Source organism: Dama dama, chromosome 24, assembly GCF_033118175.1.
Source record: "Dama dama isolate Ldn47 chromosome 24, ASM3311817v1, whole genome shotgun sequence".
Lineage (NCBI taxonomy): Eukaryota > Metazoa > Chordata > Mammalia > Artiodactyla > Cervidae > Dama > Dama dama.
The window spans coordinates 52,786,169-52,810,493 of NC_083704.1; the positions used below are offsets into that span (position 1 = coordinate 52,786,169).

Consider the following 24,325-nt stretch of genomic DNA (forward strand, 5'->3'; position numbering starts at 1 on the left):
GGCACGTGAAAAGATGTTCAACATCACTAAGCATTAGCAAAATGCAAATAAAAATCACCCTTTAGGATGGCTACTATAAAGAAAAAAACCCAGAAAATAACAAGTGTCAGTGAGGATATGGAGAAATCTGAATCGCCTGCGCCCTGCTGTGGGAATGTAAAATGGTGCAATTGCTATGGAACACAGAATGGTGGTTTCTCAAAAAAATTAAAAATAGGGCTTTGCCAACACCACCGATGTCACCTGGAGCCAACCTGTACCACCCCACCATAGCCAACCCCACAGTGTTCTTCAACATTCACTGTCAGTGTGAGCCCTTGGGCCATGCCTCCTTTGAGCTATATGCAGACAAAATTCTAAAGACAGCAGAAAACTTCAGCATTCTGAGCACTGAGGAGGAAGGATTTGGTTATCAAGGTCCCTACTGTCACAGCATTATCCCAGGATTTATGTACCTGGTTGGTGACTTCACATCCTATAGAGGCACTGGCAGCACGTCAACTACAAGAAGAAATTTGATAACAAGTATCACCCTGAAGCAGTGGGTCCTAGCATCTTGGACATGGCAAATTCTGGACCCACATAAACAGTTCCATTTTTCATGTACACTATCAAGCTTGGGTGGTTGGGTTGCAAGCACGTGGTTTTTTGCAAGGTGAAGGAGGGCATCAGTACTGTGAAAACCATGGAGTGCTTTGGGTTTGGCAAGCACCAGGTTTGGCAAGACTGCCGAGAAGCTTGCCATTGCTGAGTGCGGATAACTCTAATAAATTTGACTTGTATTTTATCTTAACCACGGACCATTCCTTCTCCCACCTGCTCATAATAGCCTATAATCTCTGTGCTCTCACTGCAGTTTTTCGGTTTTATGTTTTCCTTATCCCTTCCAAGTGTAGCTGAATTACAGAGTTGAATTTATGATAATGAGATAAAAACTAAACAGCAACAAACAGAATTACCATATGATCTAGTAATTCCGCTTTCGGAAAAGAAGTGGAACTCCACTACTTCTCCAAAGAATAGAGAGCAGGGACATGAAGATATCTTTGTATACCCATGTTCACAGAAGAATTATTCCTAAGAGCCAAAATACAGGAGCAGCCAAGTGTCCATCAACAGATGAATAGACAAACAATATGTGGTATATATGTACAATGGAATATCATTCAGCCTTAAAAAGGAAGGGAATTCTGGTGTGTGCTACAACATGGATGATATTAGAAGACATTATGTTAAATGAAAGAAGGAGTCACAAAAGGACAAGTAATGCATGATTCTACTCATATGAAGCACTTAGGTAGTCAAATTCATAGAGACAGAAAGTAGAGTGGTGATTGCCAGGGGCTGGGTGAGAGGAGAATGGGGTCTTACAGTTTAATGGGTGCAGAGTTTCACTGTGAGACCATGAACATTCTGTGGATGGATGGTAGTGATGACAGGATAATAATGTGCATGTACTTAATGCCACTGAGATGTACACTTAGAAATGGTTAAAATGGTGAATTTTATATGATGTATATTTTCCCACTATTTTTAAAAATAATTAAAACAAACAAATAAACATGCAAGAATTGCCAGAAAAACACTGAAAGGGAAAAGCTATTAATACAAAGGGGGAATGGCCTGACAAGACATTAAAACATACTGTAAAATATCTATAATTAAAACTGTAGTGCAAGTGTATAAATAGACACAGAACAATGGAATAGAACAGAAATTTCAGAAATAGACCAAAGTACATATGGAAATTAGTGTATGATAAAGGTGGCCTCTCAAATCACCAGGTCAAAGATAGAGGTTTCAACAAATGCTGATAAGTATTAAAAAATGTTTAACAAACACTAGTCATTTGGAAAAGGATAAAATTGGATCCATACCACACACCATTCATAAGGATGAATCAAGGATATAAAAGGCAAAAGCATGAAACCATACAAGTTCTAGAAGAAAACCTCAATATAGGGAAAGACTTTGTAACTATGATTCAAAATCCAGATGTAATAGAAGAAATGGTTAATAAAATTATTTACATATTTTTAAGTTATACTGCAAAAACTACCATGTATTATGCTGTGCTTAGTCACTCAGTTGTGTCTGACTCTGTGACCCCATGGACTGTAGCCTACCAGGCTTCTCTGTCCATGGGGAGTCTCCAGGCAAGAACGCTGGAGTGGGTTGCCATGCCTTCTTCCAGGGGGTCTTCTCAACCCAGGGATCAAATCCAGGTCTCCTGCATTGCAGGCAGATTCTTTTCCATCTGAGCCACCAGGAAGCCCAAAAATTACCATAAGCGAAGTTAATATACAGCTGACAAATCAGGAGAAAATATTTACAACATGTATCACAGAGCTAAAGAACCAATATCCCTAATATATAAAGAACTCTTAATATTAGAGGGAAAAAACCCCAAAACCTAAAAGAAAAAAAAATGAGCAAAAAATGTGGACAAGTCACAAAAAGATATAAAAATTGCCCTTAATCATATGAAAAGATTCAAAAGACATTCAGCCTTACTTGTAATACTTATAGACTTACCTTCCAGACTGGCAAAAAAATTTAATAGTATAATAAACAGCTCACTCTTAACAAGGGTGTGGGGAAACAGGTACTCTCACACATTGCTGGTGGGCATACAAAATCCTTATGGAGGAAAAGTTGGTGATCAGTAAGTACTTATCTTTTTACCTAGCAACTCCACTATGCAGGAGACCCAGGTTCAATCCCTGGGTCAGGAAGACCCCGTAGAGAAGGGAATGGCAACCCACTCCGGTATTCTTGGAGTGTGGGGGAATATTAAAGTTATACTCCGTCAGTATCAAGATACAAGTGCACAAGATTATTCATTTGTAGCACTGTTTGTCATTGCAAAATGCCAAAAAGTACCTAAATGCCTATGTATTAGCAAATGGTTGAATAAACCATGATACATGGTATATCCACACAACAGATGACTATGCAGCTGTAAAAAGAGAATGGAGGAAGAATCAATGAACCGAAAAGGACTTATTCCCAGAATGCATTATAAGTGAAAAAGGCAAAATAAAAATGAGTATCTATAGTGTGCTACTCACGTAACAGGGGGGATAAGAAATATATATATGAGAATATCATTTGTGCAAAAAAGAAATACAGAAAGGATAAACTGGAAACTAGTGACATTGGTAACCTATGGGTGAGAATACAGTAGAAAAGATGGGAGATGTGGATAGAATGAATGAGGGTGAAGAGTAACAAATCTCTGAGTATATCTCTTTGAGTAATATATACTACTGACTATATTTTATATATGTGTATATATATTATATATAAAAAGAAATATATGCATATGTATGTATATTTTCTATACACTCACTACATACATATTACATATAATGTAATATATGAATTATATATATTCTATAATATAATATACATATACTTATATTATGCTTACATTCTATATATACACATATATGTATTTATTTATATTTATAAAATAAATGGACCAAGCTATAGTTCATCAAATGAATGAATCACACTCAGGAGGATGGGGAGAACTAAACCAAGTAACTTCTGAACCTAGTATTTGCACCGTATGCCCCCAGGTTGAAAAGGAAAAAGAAAACTAAACAAATATCAAAGATTACTTATGAGAGCTTATCCTCCAAAGAGGATGGATTAGCAACTGAAATTACTTTCTGTGTATCCTAGGTCTGAGAAAATAAGTAAATACACTGTGAAGAATAAAAGCCAAATTTCTTTTAGAAAAAGAAGTGAAAAAACAAGTACAAGTAAGAATGAGGCCTGTGGTTCGAAGTAAATGTGAAGGTATCAGTATGAATTCATGATTTTTTACAGATCAATAAATAGATATGTAATAATTAGACATATGTGTGAAGGCTATATGTAACATAATGTAATATAACACTATAACATGATTAAGGTAAAATAAATAATATGTATAGCTTAGGTCTATCTCCTAGGGCCTCAAAGCATTGATTTCCCAGGAGCAATGAGCACATCTTAATGCCAAAATCTTGTCTTCTAAATGCAATTCCCCACCAAGAGGAACCAGGGCCCCTTGGAGAAATAGTTGATTTCAGGGCTGGGTCTGCAAAAGTGCAAGATGACCTTGGGATGACTTCTTGCTGTGCCAGAAAGTGAAGTGAAGTGAAGTGAAGTCACTCAATCGTGTCCGACTCTTTGGGACCCCATGGACTGTAGCCTACCAGGCTCCTCCATCCATGGGATTCTCCAGGCAAGAATACTGGAATGGGTTGCCATTTCCTTCTCCAGGGGATCTTCCCAACCCAGGGATCGAACCCTGGTCTCCTGCATTGCAGGCAGACGCTTTAACCTCTGAGCCACCAGGGAAGCCTGCCAGAAAGTAAAGACATGCTCAAAGAATAACAGAAACATTAACAAGAGGACAGAGGAAGCGGCCTGAAGAGGCTCCCACTGGCCAAGTCTGAGACAATTTGAGCACGAAAATTAAAAATGGTAGTAACAGATTATAACCCTTGGAATAGAATTAAGAATCCATGAGTCCATACTGATAATGAGAGACCTGGAGCTGAACAAGGCATGGTTCAGGGTCCAAGAAGTCCATAGTACAGTGGGCAAGACAGCCCCAGACAGAGGAGCATGGGGAGAGTACCCCTCTCACATACAGGGCAGCCCTAGCTCCCTACTGGACAGCTCCCTGGAGGAGGCGCTGCTGGGGTGTGGGGAAGGGTCTGGGTGGGGAGGACTCACGAGGGCCCTTTGCGCATCCGAGGCGTGCTCATGGCCCACTGCTTGATCTTGTTCAGGCTCTGCTCACTGACAAGCCGCTGGCCCTCGGAGGGCATGCAGTCCACGTACAGGTTGTATAGCAGCAGTGCCTCTGTGTTCTTGCGCAGGGCGTTGGCCTCGACCACACGTTGTGTGAACACACGTGGGTCCTCAGCACAGAAGAGGAGCTGGATCCTTGGCACCCAGTACTGACAGATCAGGAGGGGTGGCCTTCCTGGGTGGGGGGGTGGGGTGGAGGGACAAAGGAATAGCCAGTGGGGCCCTCAGGCAGGAGCACTAGATTCCAGCCTGGCTCTGCCACCGATGCACGGCGGCCCTGAGCAAGTGACCCCATCCTGTCTGTGAAAGGGGTGTGACAACGCTCCCTGCACTGCCCACACCACAGGTTGTCATGGTTGGATGTGAAAGTGCTTTGTTAACTGTGAAAAGCTGGGCACAGCCAAGGGGTTTCACAGGGGTGGGCTATTCAAACACCCATTCCCGGATGCCACATCCAGGGCGGACATCACTCAGTGACGGGCCTCGGGCCCCTTCTCAACAGGACACTGAAAACACCACTGTCAGCGGCTCAGAGGTGACATATCAAACTGACCAGCTGCCCTCCCTGGGCTCTCTGAGTGTGGGTCCTCGGATTCTCACTGGTTGGGGGACAGACAGCCACAGGACAAGGGAACAAGGGGGAGTTCAGGCCTCATCTGGTTATGCCCTGGGCAGGGGCTAGCCTCAGTCACAGGCCAGGCTGGGCCTGAGCTGGGGGTCTGCTGAGACAGGGGCAGAGACCTCGTACCTTCAGGCGTGACCCCTCCATTCAGGATAGGCTTCCCCATCTCATCACGCACTAAGCCATCCTCCGCCGTCTTGTGTACTAGGTACAGCTTCTTCTCCTTGTCGTAGTCCAGGACCCCGACATTGCACCATTTGTACTGCAGCTTCTGACTCTTGGGGTCCTCTGAAACAGGAGGGGAGTCCATCAGTGCCCCCGGCGATAGGGTGGAGAGAGGCTGCTGCATGCAGGCAGTGGGTGCTAGGAGAGTTCTCGGTGGTCAACTGATCTGGCCCCTCTCCCACCACACTGACTCCCCTTCTCTGGCTGCAGCACAGTGGGGGGCCTGCCTCCTCCCAGCTGAGCTGGGCAGGAGGAGCCAGAAGGACCAGGCCTCTCTGCTCTGGTCTCTGCATGGCTCCATCAGGGCAGCGAGAAACAGGCCAGCAGGGCTGGGACCAGGAGGCAGGAAAGCCTGAAGCCAACAGATCCGGTTGAGGATCTAGGTGTAAAGCTCACCACATCCCAACTGGACCCTTTCAAGGCCGAGGGAAGTCCTGAGGCTGCATGTGGGAGCTGAGCCCCCAGCCCCTCCATCAGAGCAGGGCAGGGTAGAAGAAGACTGCTCCCCTGCAATGGCTTCAGAGTAGGCCTCAGGGCCTGTTTGGTCAGGATGTGCCCACACCCTTGGCTGAAAATTTTGACTCCTCTCGCTCAGCTCCTGCCACTGCCTCCCTCCGTCATCCCTCTCTAGCCATACGGGAAGTCTGGCTATTCCTGACTCTAGAGCTTGCTCCTGCCTCAGGGCCTCAGCGTTGACTGTGCTCTCTGTCTGGAACAGTCTTCGCCCACATCACCTTGATGCTGGCTCATTCCCTGCTCAAGTGGCTTTTCCTTGGAAAAGCATCTCTGCCTAAAATAGCACCTTTGCCCCCGGCACTCTCTGCGTATCTCACAGAGCCTGAAGTCATACTGTGTATGTATCCTCTCTGGGCTGGAATTCCGAGGAAATGCTCCCGCTGACCGATGCCAGGCAGATGAGAACAGGAATTGCTGTGTGATAAACCTCACCAGCTTTGGTTCTGCTTGACTTTTCCCTTCTCGTCCTAATTAGTTTCCTTCCTGAAAATGCTGACCTGTTCTTGGCTCAGCTTAAGAGGGAAAGATGTCACGAGAAGCCCCGAGCAGAAAGCAGAGGTCCCTGGCAGAGAGGCTCCCGACCTGTCCCTCCTCCCGTTAGAGCTGCCGCTGAGGGCCCGGACCGTGTGAAGTGGAACAGGCAGGAGCGCCTTGGGGAAGCCACTACCTGGTACATTTAAGGTTAATGCAGCCCCAAACTTTCTGCTTTTATCACCAAGAATTGGAGATCTGGGAACAGTTGAGTTAAATTATTTTTGTAATTAAGTCCAAAGTAAAGGGATCATTCTGGGTTTCTTGTCTAGTTCAGAGAAATTGATTCCAGCATTAATGCGTTTTTAAATTGAAACACAAACTTACAGCTTGCACAATGGACTTGCTGTGGGCCCCCTGGAGGTTTAGCAGTCTGAGAACCAGCGTGGCTCTAGAGTCCTATCTCCCGCCTGAGCGCCGGCCCACTGGGCTCACTCCCCACTCAACAGCGGCACATCCACACACTGGGCTAGAGCAGAGATGCCCCCGCCCTGCACAAGGGGACAGCCACCTTCAATCTCAAGACCGGGACCTTCCTAGGATGCCTACGTGGAGGCTAGTCACGCAGGCCAGGCCGGGAACCATGGACAGTCAGCCTCGCTCTGTTCCAGACAGCAGCAGACCAAAGGAAGGACAGACACAGACACGTTTAAGGTCTGGCAAAAGAGTGCAACACGACTGTGGGGATGTGCGTGTGGGTGTGAGAGCGGTTGTGAATGGGTGACTGTTGGCATATGTGTCTGTGTGGCAAAAATGTGCGTATGACTGTGTACGTGTGTGTGAGGGATGGTGGGTGAGTGTGACAGTGGGCTGTGAATGTGTGTGTCTGAAATCAAGTACGTGAGTGTGTCATAGTGTGTGTGCTGTCCAGGCAGAGGAGAAAGCCAAGAGGCCACAGATACAGGTGGGGCAGAGGAGTTTCTGGGTGATAGAGTGGAGGGGCTTGAATTGTGCCCCTTATACACACTTGAACATGTCTAATGAGCGTGCATATTTTTCATTACCAATAAATCAAAGACTTCTTTTTAAGACACCACCCAGCTGTCCCCTCCCCAGCCCACCAATCCATGTCATCCCTGGTCCCCTGCCTTTCCTCCTGTGTGGCCAGCCCGCTGGCCTGTATCCCAGCTGGGAGGGAGGCCCCAAAATGTGGGGCCACCGCCTCCCATGGTTGAGGCCCAGGACAGCCGAGGAGTCCTTGGTTGGGTTGCTGCTGGGATAGGATGGTGCAGACCAAGATCTTGTCCTCCCTGTCCCCGCTGGCCCTGCTCACCGTGCCCCAGGAAGTCATCGGTGGGCAGGAGGGCTTTGCCAGGGACAGGCTTCCTGTTCTGAGACCCTGGCTCCAAGCCCATGTTGATCCACTCGATCGGAGTCCGGCAGTCAAACTCCTCATTGTCAAACACCTGCGAGAAGACAGCAGGTGCTGGGCAGAGGCAGCTCGCCCTGATGGCCCCTGTGGGTTGAGCATGCGAGGCTAGAGGTGCCCGGGCAGCCTCCTCCCCGGATGCAGATGCTGAGGTCTGGGGGCCAGGGGCCCGAGTGCCTCCTCTGCTGCTCACCGGGTTCTGTGGGGTCTGGCTCCATGAAACCCTGTCCAAGCAAGTTACCCTGAGGTCAGGCAGAGGGGTGGCTGGGGACTCACAGCAGGCCCTCTCTCCCACTGGCCAGGACCACCCAGCTCAGGATCAGTGGAAGAGGCGGTCCTTGGATTTTCCTGAGTGCCCACCCTGACTCGGAAATGATAGAAATTCAGGTTGTCAGGAGGGTAATGTGCATCGAGATTCCACTCTGTCTCCCCAGACGCACTGCCAGGCAAGAGACAGTCAGGGCCATGGAGAGAAGGGCAGGGAGGTGGGTGAAAACCAGAGTAGGCTATGCTCTCTCTTTCTCCTTCCTGGACTCCATTTCCACACAGAACTCCAAAGAGGCTGCAACGGTTGCCTCCACTACTCCAGTGCCCTCCTCTACTCCAGCTTTCTCCAGCCCAGTGACCCCAGACGCAGTGGTCAAAGGGAACTGAACACTACTCCACAGTCCTCCCAGCCGCTTCTCGGTGCCGAGGAGGGGGTGGGGACAGAACTCACGCACACAGGCTTCCCAATCTCCCAGAGAAGCAGCAGAAAATCAGCATCTCAGGGGTGCTGGGAGCCCCCCACTCCACCATGCCCCAGCCTAGGATGTTGAACTCCTCCTGCAGAGCAGTAGGGGCAGCGCTCTGACTATGCAGATGTCCTGTTTGACACGCAAGTGCTTGTCATGGCTAGGGGATCCCCCTTTTGAATCTGACCCCTCTGCTCGGGTCCTGCACCCCCATCTCCTGACCACCAGCTCTCCATGGACACTAGACTCACCTTCAGTGGGAGATAGATGGGGAAGAGCGGGTCGTGACCCTGCTCAATCGTCTGGGGGTTGTGCGGGTCTGGGTGCCTGGGCATGAGCTTGTCAGAGTCGATGCCCTCGTTGGCCAGCAACTGCTCAATGTCCAGGCTCAGGTAGAGCTGCTTCCTCCTGCCCGAGGGACATGAAGGGATCTCATAACAGCTCAGCTCAGGTGAGTCGCCCCCTTGGGTGTCAGCAAGGGCCCGTGGAGCTGAGGCAGTTAAAGGTGTGGTTCAGGGACCCCTCGGGTCCTATGTTCTCTGGAATCCATCAGGAAGTGGTGTGGTGGCTGGAGCCACTCTCCAGGGCCCCAAATACCCTTGCATCCTGCCTGCAGTTCCACCACATTGACTTAAGAGCCACCCTTGCTGATTTCACAGCCACCCTTGCTGATTTCACAGCAAGGAAAGCAACGTGTTTCCATTAAGAAACCAAAGGGCTAGAAGAGCTGCTGTGTTGGAACGCTTGCAACACAGACCCATCTTGGTAATCTCTGCCGTGAGGATGGTCACCTAGCTGCCTACCATCCGTCTCCCCTTGCAGTGGGCAGATACCACCTCCCACTGCCAACCCAGCCATACCTCTCAATCTCAATCTTGCGGGGGCACTGGCCCGGCAGCACCATGTAGGGCACCTGCACTTTGGGCTCGTAGGCCTGCAGCGGGAAGTCAGTCTGGGTGAGCAGCTTGGTGGTGGACCCGATGCGCTCGTGCTCCAGGCGCTCCTCGAAGTCCTCAGAAACCTCAAAGGTTCTGACTGCGGGCAGGGGCGGGGACTCAGGCTGGGGCCCGACACCCCCAGCTCCATGCTGGGCAGGGAGCAGGCATGTGGCTTTGGGGCAGGGGGAGTTCAGAGCGGACCTGAGGCAGGGAGAGGCCAGATGTGCATTGGGAGCCCTGGGGGATCCTGAGCCTGGGGGACAAGGGGCTCCAGCAGGCCTGTTTTGGGTCGTGCTCTCCCTGCCCAGAGCCAGCCTGCTCGACCATTCTCCTCCATGCTGCCCATGACCCTGGTGCTGAACCAAACTACCCGCCAGGATTATAGATGGACAGGAAGGTGAAGTGGTAGCTCCCTGCATGTCTGGGTGGGTTCCTGCCATCCCCACCCCTACAGGCCCTGCCAAGCATCTGGGGTCTGAATGCCATGCACTCACTGGGACCGCTTCCAGACTTAAGGCATCCTGGACACTGTAGGAGAGGGTAGCACCACCACCCAGCCCCCACGGGATCCCCAAGTCACCAAAGGGCCATCCCTCCTCAGACAGGCTTCCGTTCCAGTTCTGAGGGTGGGGCACTGGGGAGAGAGACCCACTGGTAGGGTGACATTTCAGTTTTCCAGGACTCAAGATTTTAAGTGGGAAGGAGAATCTCAGGCAAGCCAGAGAGGTGGGGAGGGGGGTGTGAGAAAAAGCTTTGGGGAACGAGCCACCTTTCCCAGGGCCGGGTGGAGGGGGGCCCTTTGGACTGCTCAGTGATGGCCCCCAACCACTCCCCTGGGAGGTCCTAGTAACCCCCTCCCTGGGCCTCACATTTCTGGGGTCAAGATGTAGCCACATTGCAGGAGGGTCCACCTTGGGTGTACCCACTCTACAGGCTCTACAGAAGCTTCCAGAGGCTGAGCAGGGGCCATCCCGCCTGCAGTGAAGGCGGCTCTTTTATCAGAGCTGTGAGGTGCTGAGGGAACACAGCGCTATCAAAAAGCCCTGGACTGGAGGCAGTTTTCAGATCCCTAATCATCTGCTCTTGAGCCTGTGGGTCCGTAACATACCCCACCCCCAAAATCCTGAGCTTCTGGGCCTGGCCCTGCATCTCAGGAGCCAAAGGGGAGCCAGGGTGAGGACAGCAAAGCCAGCCCATGCCCCTGACCCTGCCCCTGCAGGTCCAGTGCCCTAGCCATCTTCCCAGGCCTCCACATAGCCTTCTGCCAAGAACCCTGACTGCCACCATTCTGTGACCCTTCTGGGCTGCTCTTCCTCATGTGGGTGAGGACACAAAACTGCTGACCACCCCTTCCCCCATCCCTGCCCCCACCATGGATGGTGGGAGCACTATTCCCAGTCCCCCACAGCCCTTGATCTGTGGTCTGTAACCATTTTTCTGGACCACAGATACTTGTAAAACTGCTGACCACAGTAGGCTGCATCCTCAGATCACTGCACAGAGGCACATACATGTGATGTTTCCTCTGCCACTGCTGGGGAGTCACAGACTCCCCCGAGAGGCCTGTGGGTCCCAAGAAGGCGAGTCTGAACAGTGCCAGCACACAGCCAGGCCTCTCCTGGGGGTAGATAGGAAGGGCAGACAGCCGGGATCAGAGAGGACCTGGGCCTGATCGAAGGGGGTGTCCTGCCTGCTGGCCAGTCAGGAGGGTCCCCACCCAATTCCTCATTGCCTTTCAGGGCACCTCCCTGCTCACTGCCTCTCTTGGAGCCACCCTCTGCTCCCTTCTGCCACCGGGGGCTGCCCCGCACCCTGCAGGCCTGTCCCAGACCTTACAAGACTCATCATGGAGCCTGAGAGGAACTTCCTTCTTCCCCTCCCCAGCAGTGACCTCCCCGGCACCTTCCTGCTCCAAGCCTTGTTTCCAGTGCTGTGGCCTGAGCTGGATAACAGCTCAGACACAGTCCTCAACTCCTCCAAGCCCATGTTCCAGGGAAGGCAAGAAATATACCTGTCAATGTCCCACTGTCCCCGTCCAGGCTGAGGGAAATGAGGCCCCAGACCTCGGCAGCCCCAGTGCCTCTGGGCATCCTTACCACACAGAGCTTTGCCGAGAGTAACGACTAAGCAACTGCACTTTACTGAGCACTCACCACGAGCGGGGCCCTGGCAAAGCACCTTGTATCTTATTATCCCCATTTTAACAGTGGAGGAAATTGAGACCCTCAGCCAAGAGGAGACAATCTCCCTCAGGCCAGAGGCCCTGCTTTTGAAGGCACCCACCCACCCGGCCCCGCTGGGCACTGACCTTCTGGGGTGAACTTGTCAAGGTCGGCCTGCTCCAGGAGGTCCAGGTTTGTGCAGGGGCCATGGCACACTTCCTGAAACCAAACCCCACAGCCTTGAGGGAGCGTAAACATCCTGAGGACAGGCAGGATCTGGAAGGACCCCCAAGGCCAAGTGTCTTCCCTGAGCCCACTAGGCTGCACTCCAGGGGGACAGGGACAGGGATGGGAAAGAATCAACGGAGAGGAATTTGCACAATTCCTCATTCAGAGGCCAAACTGGGTGACAAGCTACGGATACCTGGGACACCCGGGCCCAATCCCATTCTGGTCACGCACAGGCCCCCTCCTCACTCTGAGAACACTCCTGGCATGTGTCCAGGGGCTGGGCCACAAAACAGAGGTCCTCTGCCTAAAAGCATCCTAAGGCTGTACGGGACCCATGGGGCCCTTCTCACTCTCTCCTAGTTATATCCCTTCCCTTCTCCGTCCTCCCCCGCACTCCGTCTCTCTACTCCTCTACATGGGCCATGGCCTGTCAGGGATCTCTGATCTGTGTACCTTCTGTTCCCCCGGCCTGGAGCACCCTCCAGACCCCATCCTACCCAGCAAATTCATACCTATCTTGTAGATCTCAGCGGTACACAACCTTGTCCCAGGAGCCCCTCCCCAGCCAGAGCTGGGGAAGTATTTCCCCACCAATTCACTGCCCCATGACACTGGGCATATGGATGACAATCCTGGCGTCCTGTCACCAGGGATGGATGGGCTGATGGGTGGGTGGGTAGAAAACGGATAGACTGATAGGCGCATGGACGGATGGATGAAAGAAAGAAAGGGCAAATGGCATCCACAAGGAAGGCTCAGGCTCCATAGGGCACAGCTGCCACACTCACCCCAAGTTTATCCAAGCTTCCGGGGCTGAGGATGTCAGAGTAGAACCCACGCTGCTTCATCAGGGGGTACTTCTTGTCAGTGCCTGTCAGGGGCAACTTCCGGGGCTGCCCCAAGTCTGAGGGCATGGGTGGGGTCACGGGCAGAGGTAAAGGTGGGGTCTTAAGGTCAGGGCTCAGAGGAAGTTTCTGCGACCCAGAATCTGGTCCCTGAAGAATCCTCCCCAGGTCACGCTCCAGGTCTTTCAGATTACATTCCGGGCCCGCAGAGGTCCATCTGCACTCTTGGCCCTGAGAGGCCCTTCCTGGGCTGTGGCCTTCTCTGTTAGGCTGCTCCATGCTGCTTTCTCAGGGTGATGTACCAGCCAGAGCTCCTAGGACAAGACACTGACATCCACTGGGCCCTGGTCAGCCTCAGCTCAGGTCCCAGGGCTGTCAGAGTACAGGGATGGCTAGTCCGCCACCCCACAACATGCCCCAGCCCCCAGGCATGGAGAACAGAGGGGGAGTACTCTCCTAATCTGAATATTACTCAGCTGCAAAAAAAAAAAAGAAAAAAAAATGCCATTTATAGAAACAGGGATAGACCTAGAGATTATCATACTAAGTGATATAAGTCAAACAGAGAAAGACAAATATCAAATGATATCACTTATATGTGGAACCTAAAATATGGCACAAATGAACCTAGCTATGAAACAGAAACAGACTCACAAACATAAAGATCGGACTTGTGGTTGCCAGGGTGTGGGGTAGCGGTGGAGGGAGAAGGATGGACTGGGAGTCTGGGGTTGGCAGATGCAAACTACTGCCTACAGGATAAATGGACAATAAGGTCCTACTGTATAGCATAGGGAACTAGATCCAACCTCCTGAAAAAGTGAAGTGAAAGTTGCTCAGTCGTGTCTGACTCTTTGCGACCCCATGACTATATGGAATTCTCCAGGCCAGAATACTGGAGTGGGTAGCCTTTCCCTTCTCCACGGGATCTTCCCAACCCAAGGATTGAACCCAGGTCTCCCACATTGCAGGCAGATTCTTTACCAGCTGAGCCACAAGTGAACCCCAAGAATACTGGAGTGGGTAGCCTATCCCTTCTCTAGCGGATCCAATCCCTTAGGATAAACCATAATGGAAAAGAATACTTTTTAAAATGGCTACATGTATATGACTGGGTCACTTCACTGTACAGCAGAGACTGGGACAACATTGTAAACAGACTATACTCAATAAAAAAAAATTTTTTTAAAAAGGCAGTCAGTCTACAGTTATCTCAATAGAAATGTCAATTTAAAGGAGGGCATCTCAACAAAAAGAAACAGAGGTCTGGTCCAAATAAGGCCCCCTCCCACTGCCCTGTCCCATTTCCCACCCACTGCATGCAGGAGCTGTGGGACAGGCCTCTCCTTCAGCTGCATGCTCCATTATCTCCATTTTAGCCTGGTGGGACTGGCCGGTGCAGGCCTCTATTAGTTCATGGCAGGGGAATCTTGCCTGGCCTGACCCGAAGGGCGGGATGGGCAGCCAGACTGTCTGGGGCAAAGATATCCAGCAATGTCAAAGCATCCTGCAGCTGCTGGAGTCCATTTCTAAGAAGGCGGTGGTGAGTTGGCAAGACCACTTGAAGGCACAGGAAGCGCAGATGGTGCTCTGGCAGCAAGCCCCACACTGCGAGGCCAAAGGCCAATCAGCTTTCCACTAGTCAAGCACGTCCCACCAGAACTCTGCTCCCTGAATCTACTCCCTGGTGGCCAGCCGTCCCCTGGGGCAGGTGCTGAAAATGACACTGAATCTGGCCCACCTGTCTGACTGTCACCAGCCCTTCCTAGAGCATCCTGAAGACAAAGGACCCACTGGGGCTCGGCCCCATCATGGCTGCAAATCCACAGGTATCTGCTTCATCTTTGAACAAAATCACCAAACAGAAAGAGCGTGGCTTCGAGAGGCTAGGTCAAAGCCCCACACAAAGGCATTCCATTCCCTGGTCTCCCTGGTTCTCAGATAGGCTTGAATGCGTGCGGCTGTACCCTGGTGTGTTACAAGACTGACAGACCTAACAGGTGCAGAAGCATCCAGGAAGCTGCAGTGTTGCTGGGGGCAAAAGGAGTCAGTGACGGGTGGATGTGCTGCCCCTGGGGGCCTTTTCCCCTCTGAGCAGGTTGGCAGTGGGGTGTGTATTCAGGCATGTCCCAAGACAGAAGATGTGAGAGGGAGGTGCAGACTCAGAATCCTGTTTCCCCTCCATCTCTCAGCCCTACACAAGGATCGAAGGATCCCTTCCAATCTCACACAGCTCTGGACAGCTGGACTTCACCAGTATGCACAGGACCAGTGACAGACAGACAGACAGGCAGGCAGGCAGAAAGACCTCTGCCTCCTGTCACAGCCTCACAGGTGATGGCAGCCTGTACACGGGAATGGGTGTGGCTGGTGAGAAAGAGAGGACATGGTCTCCGGCAAGGCCTCCACTGGGCACCCTCTCATTTGTGTGAGGGAACTGGCCGGTGGGAGGGCGAGGTGGCCTCGGAAGGTGCAGCGCTGGGAACAGTGACTGGCGCTGAGAGTTCAGATGTAGTTCACACATCATCTTGTTTAAATCTCTGAGGTGGGAACTGAGGCTATTCTCAATTCTCAGAGATTCAGAGGTGGGAAAAACGAGGCTCGGGAAGGTTAAGTGACCTACACAAAAGGCACTGGACTGTGAACACAAGTTATTGTTTCTCCCCAGTAAGATAACCTGGGAGCCCTACTGGTTTGAGTCAGAGGAAGCTTTGGGTTGGATTCACAGACATTCAGCCCTGTGTGACCTGAGCACCTGCCGGGCACTCGGCAGGATGGACACAGATGGACAAGCGACAGGTACTACTAGAACCACCAATCCATAAACAAGGAAACTAAGGTCCAGAGAAGGTAGGAAACTCGGAAAAGGCACACAGCCAAGAAGTGGCAGAACCATAACGGAAACTGAGGTCTCCGCCTCTGGCTAGCCTAAAGATCCTTGTCCTGGGCTTCACAACAGTGGTTCTCAAACTGTGTGCCAAGGAGCCCAGAGGCTCAGCAAGGTGAGTGCCTAAGCACAAGTGTTTCTGAGCCACCCACCCCTTCTGAGCCACCCAACAAGGACCCTGCGCCTTCATCTGTTTCACATATTAGGGTTCCGTTCAAGTTCAAATGCAACAATTTTCAAGTAGCATTCATCTCTGGAACCTCAACACCTAGCAAGGGACTAGCATGGGCTTGGCACATGGCAGGTGCCTAGAAAGCATTTGGTGAGTGAGTGCGCAAATGACTGAATGAACAGGGAAAGTGAGGGAGGAAGTTGATCTCTGTAAGCCCTGTGAGACAGCTGCAGCAGCACTCTGCCAATTTACAGATGAGACACTGAGGACTAAGAAGAGTGAACAGTGGTCAGGCTCAGGAGAGGGGCTGGATGGCTGATGAGGACCAGAAACCTGGCTCTTTTCCTCTTAGGAAATGAGGAGGAGAGGGCTACATTCTCAGCATGGGGGCGGAGCAAAAAAACATAAAAATTTTAAAAAGTGGTCTCATCAGTATGGAACTTATCTACAAGATTGTTTAAAAGCGTGTCCCACTCCCTTGCCACTGACCAAAGACAAGCAACCGCTTGCGGGCTCGTGGGCAGGGATGTGAACCCTGAGCCAGGAGGCTGTCCTCCTTGCTGTACCCTTGCCCTCCGTGCCTTATCGAGGTCCCCCTGCAGGTGTTGGCCCTGCCATCCCTCAGGCCCACCGACCTACCTACCGACCTAACGGCTCCACCGCAAACCGTGTGGGGTCCGGCTGCCCGTCTCTATGGAGAGACGCTGGGTCCGTTGCTAAGGGGCGGGACCATCCGGCAAGGCTCGCGGGAGCTTCCGTCAGTAAACCTCCGCAGGTCTGCACTGATGTCCCCTACACAACGCCTGACTTGGTTCCTCCCGCCCAGACTCGCGCAGCGCCTTCGCACTAGACTGGGCCACCTCCGGGCGGCTGGATGGGGGTCGTCGGGAAAGCATCAGCCGTCTAGGCTCTCAAATCCAGCCTCCATTATCCATCTCCCCTCCCAGACTTTTCTGGAGAAAGAGACAAAATGGCCAAAAGCTGTTTTCAAAGTGTGAACAACAACTCTAAAGGGTCCTCTCTGAATCCTGGTTAGAAAAAAAGAAGAAAGAAAGAAAAAAAAAAAAAAAACAAAACACCACCAAGTTATGTAAATAACATGGGAAGAATAATTGGGGAAATTTACAAACTGAAGTTTGTATGTAAGGCACAGATGTCAGAATGATGGTCAGTTCACTGTGGAAAGGGTTGGTTCTGGTTCCCCACCACCACCCAAGACTCAGCTTAAACACACACACACACACACACACACACACCCCTAGAGACAACTTAAACACACACATACACACCTGCAACTCCACCTCAGCCCTCCTCCGAGTGGGCAGTGGATGTGCCCAATACTGAGAATTTAGGGATCTGAATGTATATAGATGTCCTCTGTACCCACCAGTCTTTCCATTTTTCTATAAGAACAGGTGAATTACAAACCAAAGACATTGTAAAAAATAACTCCACCTCAACCTGAGAATCCCTGCCCAGAGCCTTCTCAGAACTAGCTGCATTTCACAGACGGGGAAACTGAGGCTTGATAAGACAGGTTAGTATTGCGGGGGGGCGCGTGGTAGGACCTGATGCTTATTATGTATGCAAATACCCGATTTTATTTGACGTTTTAGTAATGCTGACTTGGTGCCAGGCCTGTGCTGGGGACGAAGTATCCAGATTTAAACTGGACCCTGCCCCTGCCACAAAATGTCTACTTAGTGGGAGAAAGCCAGAGAGACCAGGTCACAAAGAACCCAGAAGCAGGGTAAAAGCTGTGACTAGAGACAACGTCAGATAGCACTAATGGTAAAGAACCTGCCTGCTAGTGCAGGATATGGCTTGATCCCTGGGTGAGGAAGATGCCCTGGAGGAGGGCAGGGCAACCCACTCTAGTATTCTTGCCTGGACATTCCCATGGACAAATGAGCCTGGGAGGCTACAATCCACAGGGTCACAAAGAGTCGGACACAACTGAAGCAACTTAGCATGCACACACTGAGACAATAACTCAGACTTTGCACTGATGTCTGCTTCCTCTGTCCAGAACATCTCTCTCCACCAACTCCTATGCCTGGCCAACTCTTATTGATCCTTCAAAACCCAATGCTGATAAAACCTTCCCTGAGCCTGAACAATGGTTTACTTTGCTTTTGTTGTTGGCGTTCACACAATAGATACTTGGTGACCATTGCAGAAAGAAGGAAACAGAGTGAGGGGGATTGAAAGCAAGAATAGCCACAGCTTTTCGAGGGGACAGAGACCCCCAGAGCCCTGTTTTGGGCAGCCTGGCTCCTCAGTAGGGCTAGGGCTAGGCTGTGTACCCCACTCAAGTTTGTGGAGAGGCACCTGCTTCTCCTCTTTTGCCTGCCACTTCCTGCACTGGGTACAGCTTTCCAAAAAGCTGCAGTACCCATCTTGTTGCTAGGGCAACATCAGCCCATGGTGGGACGTCAGGGATGACAGGGGCAGAGCACTAATCCTGGAAAGTTGCCAAGCAACGCAGCGGGTTGGTGACATCATAGGGGCCATGGCTTCTGGACAGATGGACAAGCCACTGCAGAAAGGGTCCACTCTCAGGAGATCTAGCTCACAAAGTCATCACCCTCCACTACACAATGGTTTTGTCTGTATCCCTCAACTGGAGGTGGGCTTGAGTGGGGGGAGCAGGGAGTACTGCTTTCCTCAGTAGCCCTGCCAGCTCCATCTTGCCCCTCTGCAGGGGTGGGCAGTGGATGTAATGGCCCCCTTCCTTGGCAGGGGACTGTGGGTCAGTCCCTGCTCTCCTGGGTCTCAGGTGCCTCCCCTCAAATGCCATCTTCTCCAGTGGCAGGGCCTGGGTTCAGCCTTTGATCTTCCTGCCCTGTCCTAGAAGCCATCGGGTCCACTCGTTCCCTGGGAGAGAAGCAAGGAGCTGAGCCATGACCCCACCCTGGGCTCCTACCCTTTTTGTGGTGGGAGGGGCAGCCTTTTGCCCTATTATATAGGTTGAAAGGGAAGCCAGCCTTGCTCTTGTTGAAATGGGGAGAGACTAGGTTCCTGAAAGAGTTGTGGGGTGGGGCCTGGGTAGATAGGTTGCTTAGGGCACCCTGGCCCAAGCCCATGTCTTTGGGCCAGGGGTTTGAGGAACACGGCCCACCTGGGCACCCCCCTCCCCTGTGCCTTCCTGCTGGCAGCACTGAGGCCGGGAGCAATGCTTCAGTAGCTGCAGAGATGAAAGCCTCGTGTGAATGGGCAGCAGAATGGGCCCTTCACATGGCCAACCAGCCAGAACTGAGGGCGACAGGCACTCAGACAGGGTGCCTGGGGCTACCCGCTCTCCACCTGCCCCCAGCTGACCTCTTGCACCCCAGGATCTCTGGTTTGCTTGGCCAGGAGCTCTGAGCTGATGCCAAGAGAAACCAAGTCACAGGCATGGAGGGAATCAGAGAGATGGCTCAGCTTCTCCCCTGACCCTCCCCCCTCTGCCACTGGCCAGCTGGCCTCGGCAGCTCTCACCAGCATTTTCTCTGATGAATAAAAATGAAGACAAATTAATTCTCCTTTCATCCACATGGTCAGCCTGACAGACAATACCTTGAAAGCCCAGAGCTCAGGGAGGAGGAGTGGAAAGGAGTTCTGGGGGTGCTGTAGGAGTGAGGACCACTCGGCCATGAATGCTTAGTTCCCAGTCCAAAGGCACTCCCACCTATATTCATGTGGAGCTTCCCAGACACAATCTCCTTCTTTGGGTTTTTCTACCACCTTCCATCTCATCTCAGGCTACACCTCCTGTGGAAGCACTCCCTGGTTGCCACAGAACACACTCACATTCCCCTCAGGGGACCAAAGCCAGTACCACTCAGTAGGCAACCGTGCAATGGTCACTGCTGTATCCCCCAACTGAAAGGTGGTCTTGCATGGTGGGGACCAGGGGTGCTGCTTCTCCCAGCAGTCCTACCAGCTCCATCTCTCCTGGAAGGACCCACAGGAAATGACCAGGAGACAGAGCCATCCACATCAGGCCATCACCCTGAAGATGCCCGCTGACAGCCGCCCAGCTGCACGTGACCACACTTCACATCCTCTTCCCCAGCCTACCTCCCTGCTCTGGCCTGCAATTCCAGACCATGCCAGTGAACCAGGTCCAGGGTGCTGATGTCTGCTCACCAGGAGCAGCAGCCAGGAGCGGTTCCCGCCAGCCCCTGAATGCCTGGGCCAAAGCTCCAGGTGACAAGCCCTGGGACAATGATATATTTCACAGGACATTTCCATGGGGCCTGAGGAGCTGCAGAGAGCTGCTCATCATAATTAGGTTCTGAGCACCTCTGATTTCCCCTTGGCCCCAAGGAGCTCACTGAGCATCAGCAGAATGACCTCTTGGTAGAGTAGGTGGTCTCAACCATTTCAGTCCTGTGGCCCACCAGGTACCTCCACCTGGGAGCCTGAGTTTGCAGAGTCGGGGGACCTGACTACCATTCTTACCTTTTGCCCAACTCTGGAAAGGTCTATGAATTGGGCAGGAGGCCTGGTTTCTGCCGCCAATTCACTGGGCAAGTCTCTTCTCTTGCCAAGCCTTCATTTTTCTATCTGCACAGTGGGGAACACAAACCTTGCTCAGCTCTGCACCTTGGCCTCCTGTAGAGAATGGTGTGAGGGACATCAGGACTGTTACCCTAACCCAAATACCTCTTTTCTTGGCAAAGGCTTTGCTCTTTCCAGACCTCTGAGAGGAAGTGTGTAAGAAACTCTGACAGTCATAGCAGCACTATCTACAACAGTCAAAACATGGCAACAACCTAAATGTCATTGACACATGAATGGATAAAGAAAATATAGTATATATACAATGGAATACTACTCAGCCATAAAAAAGAACAAAATAATGCTATTTACAGCAAAATGGATGGACCTGGAGATTATCACACTAAGTAAAGTAAGTCAGAAAGATAAATACCATATGACATCATTGACATGTAGAATCTAAAATATGGCACAAATGAACCTATCTACAGAACAGAAACAGACTCAGACACAGAGAACAGACTTGTTGCCAAGGGAGTGGAGGGTTCAGGAGGGAAGGACTGGGCGTGTGGCATCAGCAGAGAAAAACTATTATATATAGGATGGATAAACAACAAAGCCCTACTGTATAGCACAGGAAACTATATTCAATATCTCGGGAAAAACCATATTGGAAAAGAACGTTTAAAAAAAGAATGTCTGTATGTGTATAAGTGAGTCACTTTGCTGTACAGTAGAAGTTGGCCCGACATTGCTAATCAACTGTACTTCAATAATAAACATTTAAAAACAGAAGGAAACTCCGACAGGTCAGCAAAGATGGTTTGTTCAAGAGAGGGAGTTCCTCATGATTAGAGAGGTGGGGCTGCAGTCAGTGGCGACGGCCCAGGGGTGTTCCAACAGCCAGGGTGGCAGCTGCATCTGGCAGTCTCCTTGGCAGCCTGCTCCCATGCTGCAGGCCCACAAACAAGGTGGCAAGAGGGGAGCGGGCCTCAGCCTCAGCCACAGCAGAGTGGGACGGGACCTGGGGCTGTCCTGCAGTGTGTAGGACAGGGGCCTAGGACAGGGGCCGCGCTTTCCCTCTCCAAGAAGGGGAAGGGTGCCCTCTGGAGCTGCCCACTCCACCCATCCCCTTGACCCTCTTCTATTCCACCATCCAGGTGGGGAGGGGACACCAGAGATCCAGACATCTATAGTTCCCAGCATCTCAGTGTCCCTGGCTGAACTGACTGACTGAATCAACAGGGGCCCCCCAGGCCATCCTCGGGCAGCATTCCCTCTCCCCGTGGGAGGGGGTCCCTGCCCCAGTGTCCACTTTCCCTGATACTCTTGACCTGCCGCTCAAGAAGCTGGCACTGATAGGTCCCCTGTCCAGTACTCTGTACCCATGAGCGGCCGCTGGGAAATGCCATCTCCACCTCTAAACCAGTGGCTCTCAAGTGTGCAGGAGGCCGTCAGGTCTCCACATGCTCTAACAGAGGTGACCCCACGTGGCCCCCTTCCTTCTTCTCTCTCCGACTCAGCCATCCACCCTGAGCCAGCTTTGGGGACATCCTGGCCTCAGATCTCCTTCCAAGCAGAAGGAACTTACCGTTGGAGGCCCTGAGGGTAGGAACAGTTGCTTCCATTTTACAGATGAGCTGACTGAGGCCCTGGAATGGAGGCCTTGTCATGGACACACATGCTACTGGTCAGGAAGAGCTGGCTTGGCACTGGGACCCTCTGCCCTGGCCCAGCGCCCACCCTGCTACCCCTTCCTGGTTCCACAGCCCCTCTTGGCTGGCCCGCAGAGCAGGCAGCTGGGCCCGGGGATGGGCAGGCAGTGCCTTGGGGAGGGCGCCTGGGCTGGGGAGCAGGTGTGTTGGGGGGGCAGCAGGTGCAGGATAATAGGGCCACCGGGGAGGCCGGGGGAGCAGGTGCCACCGTGGGGGGTGAGGTTGCCATTGTTCAGGCAGCTCTGGTGGGCCCCGCGCAGGAGCGGCATCCCTGTGAGCCCCTGGGCCACCCTGGCTCATGCTCGGAGGTCGTCCAGATGCCTGGGCGCAGGCACAGAGCCAAGCCCCTCCCCTGGGCCTCAGCAACCCGCCAGGTTGCCATGACAACAAGTACTTTCATCCTTGTCCCTTTGTCTGGTCACGGTCCAGCTTTTGTGACCAAGCCATAATCGGGAGGTGGAGAGAAAGGGGCCTTACCTCCGGACACGCTCAGCTGGGGTAGAACTGTGAACCCGAGACAGAGGGACTGGAGGGCAGGTTAAAGCGGAAAGACTGGGCTTTGCCCCTCATCGACCCCTGGAGCCTCCTCTCCTGGCTGCTCATCACACCCTGAGAGCTGGGTCTGTGGGCCTGGCAGTGACCTGGACCCCAGGCTCTCTTATCCTCTCCCTCTGCCTCATTTTCCCATCTAGGAATGGACCACTCCCCTCCCTTGGTGCACTATGTCTCTGGGAAGCAACAGCATAGCTGAACCAGTTGGATAACTTCCCTGTACAACTGAGGAAAATGAGGCACACAGCCAAGCTGGGCCTTGGCCTGGGTCACACCACAGAGAGCAAGAGGAAGGGCCAGGCCCTCAGGCCATGAGGCCTTAAGGCCTAAATGGCAAACCATCCCCAGTGTCATCCCTTTTTCTGACACCTCAATGGGCAGGAGCCTAGCCACCAGGACTTGGCAGGGCCGGGAGCAGGCTATGGTGGCCCAGACCCCACCATCTGTGTGACCGTAAGCAAGCCTCTTTTTCTCCTGGAACCCCAGTCTGTAAATCTAGCGGTGTCGAGAGTAATGGGGAGCCCATCCCCCCCAGCTTGAGAATGAAGCAAGGCTCACTCTGCATAAAGCCAGCTCCATGCCAACCCCACAGACACCACACATCCTCCATGCCCAGCATCACTCCCTGCCCAGAGGACTTGGCATCCCCATGTCTCCACCCTACCGCCTGCTCTGGGCCTTTGCACCTGTGGTCCCTCCCCTGTGGAGCTCTCTCCCCTCACACAGGAATCTGGAGGTCCCTGGTCACTAAGAGAGAGTATGCATGTGAGTACTCAGTTGTGTTCAACTCTCTGTAACCCCATGAACTGTAACCCGGCAAGCTCCTCTGTCCATGGGATTCTCCAGGCAAGAATACTGGAGTGGGCTGCCATCCCCTTCTCGGATCACTGCCTAAATCGACAGGAATCCCCCAGAGGCAAGTTCCGAAGCCCTGAGCAGAAGCAGAGCATGTTCCTGGGATGCGAACTCAGCTCTGGGGATGGAATGGCACAGAAGGAGGGGAGTGGGGTGGCTTACAGACTGGGCTCTAGCACCTTTTGTCCTTCCTTCCTCGGCTGGCTCCTCTGATCTTTGAGGGAAGCCAGGAATTCCGGCAAGCCCCTGCCCCAGGCTCACCACCGCAGTTTCATGGGAGGAGTCTGGGCACCTCAATGATGATCAGCACAAGCTTGAAGGTTTGCAGTGAGCTTCTGTAGGGTCTGCCAGCTTTCATGGGATCTGGGGCTCACTCTGCAGGCCTCTTTGGCTCAAGACAGATCACCCCCCACCAGGGCAGCCTCACATACACTACAGGGTCTGGTGATGTGACCCACAGACAGCTCCAGGCAGACACCTCAGTCAGGATGGGTCTGCATCCCCTCTTCTCAGCCACCACTGGTCCCCCTGAATGAGATTTGAGGAGTAGAGGGCCACAGGAAAGGGGCCTAGGCTCTCCTGCAGCTGGAGTGGAGTGAAAACTGAGCAGTGAACCGATTCAAAACAGCAGGGACCCAGCCCCACATATCAACACAGCCCAGCCATCTCAAGGA

General features: G+C 52.1%; 1 protein-coding gene across 1 annotated transcript in view; it reads right to left on the bottom strand.

The window, feature by feature from the left end:
* Positions 1–13,264, bottom strand: part of DNAH1 (dynein axonemal heavy chain 1) — a 74,736-nt gene extending 61,472 nt beyond the window's left edge. Inside the window, exons 1-7 of the mRNA XM_061129198.1 lie at positions 12,929–13,264; positions 12,056–12,128; positions 9,670–9,844; positions 9,061–9,217; positions 7,980–8,112; positions 5,561–5,722; positions 4,735–4,987 (exon numbers count right to left, since the gene is read on the bottom strand). Of these exons, the coding sequence (XP_060985181.1) occupies positions 4,735–4,987; positions 5,561–5,722; positions 7,980–8,112; positions 9,061–9,217; positions 9,670–9,844; positions 12,056–12,128; positions 12,929–13,264 (1,289 nt within the window). The remainder of the gene's footprint in view (positions 1–4,734; positions 4,988–5,560; positions 5,723–7,979; positions 8,113–9,060; positions 9,218–9,669; positions 9,845–12,055; positions 12,129–12,928) is intronic.
* Between the last annotated feature and the right edge of the window lie 11,061 nt (positions 13,265–24,325).